The following is an 8,249-nucleotide window of genomic DNA, read 5'->3' on the forward strand; positions in this document are numbered from 1 at the left end:
AGTTTAACAAGTATATTAATTAAACGATATCAGTTATTTAGACAAACAAAATGAATTAAACTATGACCGAACTCAATACTATATATTAGTATTAAGAGTACATAAGTTAAAGTCGATATAATATTCAAAAAAACAATATAACAAAATGCACAAGTCTTTATGTAAACTTCTTTTTCACGTTAGTAAAAATCTCCTTGTGAATATATGAACAAAAACTCACTCAAAGACGCTACACTCCTTGTAATTGTTATGAGGAGTGTAAGCGGTCTTTGGTGAGTTTTGTTCATATATTCACAAAAGAGATTTTACTAACGTGAAAAGAGTTTACATAGAAGCTTGTGCATTTTGTATTATGTTTTTGAATATTATATGACTTTACTTTGTACTTCCCTTTAATACAATATATGTTTGATGGTTCGGTCATAGTTTAATTATTTCTTTTTTTTTTTTTTTTTTTTTTTTTTTTTTTTTTTTTTTTTTTTTTTTTTTTTTCTTTTTTTTTTTTTTTTTTTTTTTTTTTTTTTTGTTTGTATAATAACTTGAATATCGTTTAATATAATACTTTTACTTTTTATGGAATTAGTGGTTAGACTTTTCCCCATTCTTTCTTTCAAAAGTGAATAAATTTAGGGTGGGGAAAGAGGTTTTTGAGTAATAAATGTAACAATCCCTTATTAAACCAAATCCAAAAGTTGGAAGGCTGGGTCAAGTAGCAAAAGAGGGAAGAGTGGACAGATGGAAGAGTGCCGTGTTCCAGAATTGTAGAACCCATAACGACGTTAGAGAGAATTTCCTCATCGGTTCGGAACCCGCGGTAACAAAACAATCGTGCAATACTGGTCGTGTCGGGGCAGATACTCCATCAAATGACAAGTCCCCTGCTTCCAAAGGGACCCGCGTGTAAGAAAGGATACCTGCTTGTTCGAGGATAATCCTAAGTCCCGGTACTGAACGAAAATCAGAGTGACTACCTTTTTTACAACTTAATAATGTGATGACTTTTAGATCAATTTTGGAGGCTCGAACGCTTTCTCAAGAAAGGTCTTAATCCAAAACCGTTTGGGCGTACACAGTTAGAGCACTGTTGTGGTGGACAAGAACACTTTAAGAGGCCGACATTGAGGTTATTTGGCAGTTCACAAACGGTAGGTCTACGAGGTCGAGAGGAGCACAGGGAGAGAACTTAGTGACTGAGGTAGTCTCGAGGTCGGAGGAGGAAGCACGGAGATACTCTCGGACCTGAAGAAGCTTTCAAAGGGTGGGGGCGTCGGGGCGAGTGCAATCACACAAATCTGAAAAGGGGTAAGAAGAAGTTTTCACTTATTTAATCCAACCCCTTCTCCCAAAAACTCAATTATTAACATTGTTAGGGAATAATTTGGTTAGGTTTTCAACCTTCGACCCAGTTCATCGTTTTCTCCTCTCACTGTCTCCTTTCTCACGGCACAGGTCTACTCCTTGGGTATTGCTGCAATCTCTCTTAAGGAGTAGCAGCTTGGGCGCATTGTTGTTGCAGCTTATGACCGAGCACAAGCCGTCATGAGGTAGTTTACTGTTCAGGGACGTATAGGTTCCCTGGCGCACATTCTTTCCTATGGGCGAGAGCTCTAGTTAGATTCAGGGTCCATATTTGTTTAGTCTCACTGATAAAGAATGTTGGTTACACTCCGAACTAGATAAAACCTCGAGCTGCAGAAAGAGTTCTTCAGAATTGGTTTGGCAACCGCTGTGTCAACTCGTGACACACCACCTGTCTTGTCAATTCTCCTGCCTTAACTCCAAATAAACCATCAGTGTTTGTCATCAAAGATCCAGCTCTCCTCGTGTCTCTCCGAGTCCTGTTTCCAATTGCTTCAGAAGTTTCCCCCACAGTATCCACAGAATACAAGGCTACCAAGCAGAACAACATTGTGTGAAACACGCACAGACACAGAAATGAAAAAATAGCCTATATTAATGTTCGTAAAAATAAATATAGAAATACATTAAAGATATGTGTGTTCTGTTTTATTCTCAACTTGTATTTTTTTAGTTATACATTTATTTACTTATTCCTGGATTTATTTCTAAATGTATTTATTTCAGTTTTTTTTCACGTGTATTTATTCCTGTATTTATTCTGTATTTATGCATTTATATATGTTTTACTCATGTCATGTTCTTCTGTTCTCAATACCCGACTGCTCGTTGTGCGCTTAAAGGTTCAAATTCACTCTCAATCACAGCAAGACATTGGCTTTGGTCCAGAGGTCTATGCATTGGTTCTTCAGGTGCGCGAGGTTCAACACGACACCCATTTGTCTTCTGCTATGCTGATGTTAAATATAGAGAAATTGTCCGCACCACTGTTTCTAACAAAGTCGAGCCCATGGTAATGACAATGAAAACCTTCACAGATCAGTAGAAAGCATCGATTGATTAATAATGGGGATGTAATGCTTTGCTCAAAGGTTACAGTTACTGCGGTCACTTCATACTTCAAGTGCTTTTATGAGTATCTTAGATTAGTAGTTTGAGAACTTAAATACATGCAGAACTAATCAAAGGACAAGACACAGCAAGGCAAGGGAGGAAAAACACAAGGGCACCAAGTGAAGAGAATCAGTAATCAAACAGGAGGGAAAACACAGAGACAGGAAGCAGACACAGACATAGGGGGTGAACACATACTCAATCTGTCATGACGCAAAAAAAGGCAATTTTGATAGAATTGGCACCATCTTGACTATAAGAGTGCAGAGTTAGACTTTTAAGAGACATTCAATTATTGTTGTGGGAGTAGTAATTGTGCTGTATCGTCACTAGGTGTAGCTGTGGCAGGCCGATTTGTCAGCAGACTTCACCACAGAATACCAACCATGGTAATGAGGATACTTAGACTGAGCTTTTTAAGCTTTTAACAAATACATTTAACGTATATCTCGCCAAACATGTTAGGACACAGCAGGCATAATATGCTGTAATCTGTACAGGTTTGTTGATCTTGCCTTGTGTTGTATGTCATTATGTTTTAACCAACTTTAAATGAGGAAAAAGGATGTGGCCTTTTGTGAATATGTAGTTCAGAGCATATTCATCTTAATCTAACCTTCTTTCTCTCTAATACAACAATGGAGAGTGGAAGGTAAACAAATTGTACAATGGTTTACTACTAAGCCTTATGTTTACTGTGATGCTTAATGTTATAGTCACAGTGTTAATCTGAAGCCAAAAGGTTCCCATGAAAAATGAATGCATTTACAGAGAAAGTATTTACAGTTAGCCAAGATGTTTCTCTTTTGTTCTGGAGGAAATGTTTATCCCATTGTAAGTAGCTCTGCACCATCTTGACTCTGGCCTTCCTCCAGATAAAGATCGTCTCTGAGCTATCTGGAAGAAAGCCTGGACCAATTACTGTATGCACAGCCAGGGTCTGTTGTTGGCTGACAACACACACACACACACACACACACACACACACACACACACACACACACACACACACACACACACACACACACACACACACACACACACACACACACACACACACACACTTTCTTTTGGGTATTATTATACAAGCTGTGCCGAGGTCAGCACTCTCTTTATCCCTCTCTCACTGAGTATCGTATTCTCCCACAGACTTTGACAAATGAAGTGTTTTAAGCGCACATTATGCACTTCTGGTGTCTTCGAAATAAATATCAGCAGAGGGAGAAATCACATTCAAAGACATTTGATCTGAAATTGGTGGTACTGTGTTTCATCAGCAAAAGGATGGGACTTTTTCCCATTCAACACACCCTCATGTAATGTTCTGCTTCGGGACAGGGATGGAAAAATATGTTGCTTTATCCAGCTCATTAAGTGGAATTTGATATTGGTTCTTAAATGGTTTTAGCTCATTAGATATCAGAGGGTCAGCGGTGGAAGTGTCCTTGGGCAAGATACTTAACCCCAAATTCCTCCCATACAGTAGGTATATCCTCAAATTTGAAGTGTATGTAAGTGGCTTTGGATAACGCTCAAAAACATGGGGCACTATTGGGGGGTTTCCCTTTCCAGTAGTGTAGTTTTTGTTCATGGAAATGGTCTGCAAAGTTCCTTCTGTGGAGGAAATTCTTAAGAGTAGTGATTCATCATGGACAAAGTTTTTATTTTGTTATATTTCATCATAAAGTAATAAAGAAAGTCGATATACAAGTGAAATCGATCGCAAACGTAGGAACAGAGCTACTTCCTCCTCACAGGATAGAGAAGTGCTGCACCCAGAACAATTACAGTCACACTATAGAGTAGAGAATATCCAACTGGTCCCACCCTTAAATTCCCTTAGTCATCATCCCCCCCCCCCCCCCATGACACGACAACATCCAGAGGGAGTTTCTCTCCCTCACACAAAAACATCAAAACATCTGTCATCTCTAAGGATACACTACCTTAGGATACCTATTATCAAAAGTGACATTTTATGAAGATTACACTTTATTTAAGCTATAATATCACCATTTCCATTACACACAAAATGGCATTGTTAGTGCAAAAGAAGGGCTTCGTGTTTCTGTGTTGCATTGACCTCACATGACTGTCAGTGATTGAATCCATGGGTCTGCAGCACGCTGTTGGTCAGGCGGGCTTCATTATCCTAGTCTAGAGGCTCCAGTCAGATGGACAGCCACAGGTCCATTGTTATGTATTATCAGACCGGGAACAAAGACTCTTTGTTGGAGGCAGGGTTAAACTCTAAAGACTGAAACCCATGCAAAACTCAACCTAAACTAAGGTGAAATGCATAGATCGCCTACAAGTCACCTGCACTGTTATGTATTTTTATTAAACGGACAAGTCAAATCAAGCAATCTGATTGGTTCTTAGCCGTGATAATGAGCGTATATCACAGGTAGAATTGTAGTTATTTTCACAAGTCAGTATCCCTCCGCGTCTGAGGAAAGCTACAACCGTAACGTTAACTAACATTACGTCCGTTACGAAATTAACTAACAAACAAACGGAAATTACAAACATGTAAGGGATAATGTGTAGCAAGGACTTATTGAACGGGACGCTCACATCTGGGTCAATATCACTATAAAGTACTTGGTGTCCCCATCAGAATCACTGTTATCATGAAAATATAGCAGAATAATGAAACTCTGAGGTCTTATTATAAAAGGCCAAACATTTACACACATATCAGTACAATGATAAGTCTCTTGAAATGTGTTTCCTTCATTTCATACCTTATTTTTTCATTGGATGTACATGATTTTGTCGTGAGATTGCTTAAATATATGCCAGGTAAAATAGGTTGTAAATTAAACCTTATTCCTCTTACTGTGCTTATGTATGCACCAAATGCTTCTCATGTATAAACATGATTCTGCACTGTGATGTAATCTTGGTTTTATTTGTCATATTTTCAGTCCTTTTTTTTTTTTTTTTATATATTCCGTGTAAATATTTTTGTTCAATGTTAAATACTTATACAAATATTGTCTTTTTATAATAGTTCTATTTTTGCTCCTTTACTTATTCCCTCATACTGTGTTGTATGCACCACTATTAACCACACCCAATTGCTTGCATGTTAAACCTTCTGTTCATGCCATATAAGCTAGCATTCATGTATTGTGATGCATGTAGAATTCATGTAGCATTAATAGTATATATTATATACTATTTATAATATAAACAAAATTATTGAAGTCACACCAAAAGACTGAATTATGTTTAAGACTCTTTATTAAGAGATGGTCCAATTTCACTATAATACATCATCATTTAAAATACATCTTACTGGCAGGCTTGTAGGATCCAGAAATAGAATACATACATTAAAAAAAACACACAAGTTGATATACTGAATGGAAAATACTTGTTTCCATACTCTGTCGTTTATATTTAATACCAGTGTATTAAAAAGGAGGTGTGTCCATACTGTGTGGACAGAACACATGCTTTACTGATGCTCATTCTTAAAAAGTAATAAAGCCCACTTTCTCATTGTCACTTTCTCTCATACACACTTCATCTACCGGCCACTAGGGGTCAGCTTTTTTGCCCCTTGCCGTTCGCACCTCCTCCATCAGCTCCTTCAGGTACTCGATCTCCCGGGCCATGGATTCGGCTTTCTCCGTCAGCTCCATGTTCTTCCTCTCCAGCCGCGTGTGCTCCTCAGACTGCGTTTCCTGCTCGCTCCTCTTCTTCTGCCGGTACCGCGTGGCAGCCGTCTTATTCTGCTCCATCTTCTTCAGTTTCTTCGCCTTCGGTGCTTTGAAGGACGTCTTTTCGTCGCCTTCCCGACCTTGTGGCTTGACTTTGGCGCTGGGAGACAGCGGCGGGCTGGTTCTACATGCAGGCTCTGGGTAGGGTCTGCTTCTGGGGGAGGGTTTTGGCGGAGGGGAGGAGGAGGAATGAACGATCTGCGACGTGGCGGTTACAGTGGTGATGCCGATTTCCTGTTTAGGGGCCAAAACCAGGAGGATTCGGGTGGGGGACAGGGAGAGCACTATCCTGGCGACTTGAGGGACGACTTGAGGGATGACTTGAGGGACGACTGGAGCCACCATCGGCTTCACCTCGCACTCCGAAACGTCCACTTCACTGCCCAAATCTAAGGTGTAGGCCGGGGAGGAGGGAGAATCGACCAATGGGGACGCAGGATCTGGAGATGCGGGCTCGGATTTGATTTCCAGCTCCGGGACGCACAGGGGAACGTCCTGGTCATCAAAGTAGCATTCAGGCTCATCCAGTGTAATAACAACGGGAGGATCTGAGCACACAGTGGGGGGAGGAGGGATACTTGGAAGAGAAGCAGAGGGGAGATTTGGGAGAGTGGGCAGTGGGAGGGAGTCAAGCTCCATGGGGCAGTCGAGGGAGGCGAGGAGGTCTTCTGAGCAGCTGGGGGAGTCTTCGTCGGGGATCAGAGAGTCCAGGTCGAAATCGCTCAGATCCACCCTCTCTGCCATCCAGTCGAAGTCACCGAACACATCCTCTGTGGGGGCAGAGAAGGCAGGGGATTAACAACGGACACAAACCCACATTTCTAGCTTTTAATTAGCAAAATGTTGTTAACTTTTGTATTGTTTCATTGCCGTTATTATATTATTTCAAATGTTATCATGTATATGCTGGATGTTTCCTAATAGGTCTTAATATTTGACAATTGAGAGCCTTATTTTCTGTCTGTCTTATGTTGTGTGCTCAATCACTTTTAGCTGCATCCTGTGTATGAAAAGTCCTATACACATTAGGGCTGCTCAATTAATCGCATTTTAAATCGCAATTAAGATTTTGGCTTGCAACGATTATGAAAACAACATAATCGAAATGAAACGATTATTTATTTTATTTTTTAAATAATTTTTTTTATTGGTTTTTCAGTTGAATTATACTTAAAATTCAGGGTAATCAACTGTTCACATTTTTCTTTTTAATAAATGGATGTTTTCAAAGTAAATTGATAATCGTTTTTAATAATCGTGATATCAATTATTTATCTAAATAATCGAGATAATGATTTTTGCCATAATCAAGAAGCCCTAATACACATAAGGCTTTTTTAAATTTCTATTATTACCTTTTATGTCATCTGAGACTGAGTTCTGTCTCAGGTGACCGGTGTGGCCCAACCAGGGGAGGGACAGCAGGTCAGACTCCATCCCATCTTTGTCCCCCTGCAGGAGGAGGGAGGACGGCGAGGGAGGAGGGGAATAAAATGGAGGAGGGGAGGAGGAAGTGGACAGCGATGAGGAGCTGAGGGGCGACACAGGTGACGTGTCCCCAACCAATGAGGTTCCTCCTCCTCCTCCTCCTACTTCCTGTTGATCTTTGAGGTCAGGGCGTGAAGAGGGGAAGGTGATGAGGTCAGCCATGGGAGAGGAAGGAGCCCAGAGAAGGGCCTCCATGTCTTCCAGGCCAAACAGTGAGTTGGTCATCATCGTGGTCATAGTGGCTGTTGTTGGTCACGAGAGGGGACCGTGATAGGAAGGGTTTGAAGTCTTTTATGCTGTTGTAAGCAGCAGTGGTGAGGGTTTCCAAGAAGGACCTGGGGATGGGGAAGAGAAGACATTTGTGGGTGAAAATCAGATCATTAGAAACATAATGAAGTTAATAAAGCCTATCTAGAGGTGTCCGCTGCCAAGTTAGAGGGTTGGACTCCTGAGAGAGCCGAACATTTCAGGCAATGTCATCCCTTCTATCTCCCCCTTTCAACTCTTCATCTCCAATAAAGGCACACAAGATTTTTTTTTTCTTAAATATATTAAAGT

General features: G+C 40.4%; 1 protein-coding gene across 1 annotated transcript in view; it reads right to left on the reverse strand.

The window, feature by feature from the left end:
* Window positions 1-5,703: 5,703 nt before the first annotated feature.
* Window positions 5,704-8,249, reverse strand: part of atf4b (activating transcription factor 4b) — a 3,470-nt gene continuing 924 nt past the window's right edge. Inside the window, exons 2-3 of the mRNA XM_010797388.1 lie at window positions 7,559-8,026; window positions 5,704-6,973 (exon numbers count right to left, since the gene is read on the reverse strand). Of these exons, the coding sequence (XP_010795690.1) occupies window positions 6,021-6,973; window positions 7,559-7,928 (1,323 nt within the window). The 5' untranslated portion in view covers window positions 7,929-8,026 and the 3' untranslated portion in view covers window positions 5,704-6,020. The remainder of the gene's footprint in view (window positions 6,974-7,558; window positions 8,027-8,249) is intronic.

The sequence above is a fragment of the Notothenia coriiceps genome, unplaced genomic scaffold (genome assembly GCF_000735185.1).
Source record: "Notothenia coriiceps isolate Sejong01 unplaced genomic scaffold, NC01 NC01_scaffold00002498, whole genome shotgun sequence".
Classification (NCBI taxonomy): Eukaryota; Metazoa; Chordata; class Actinopteri; order Perciformes; family Nototheniidae; genus Notothenia; species Notothenia coriiceps.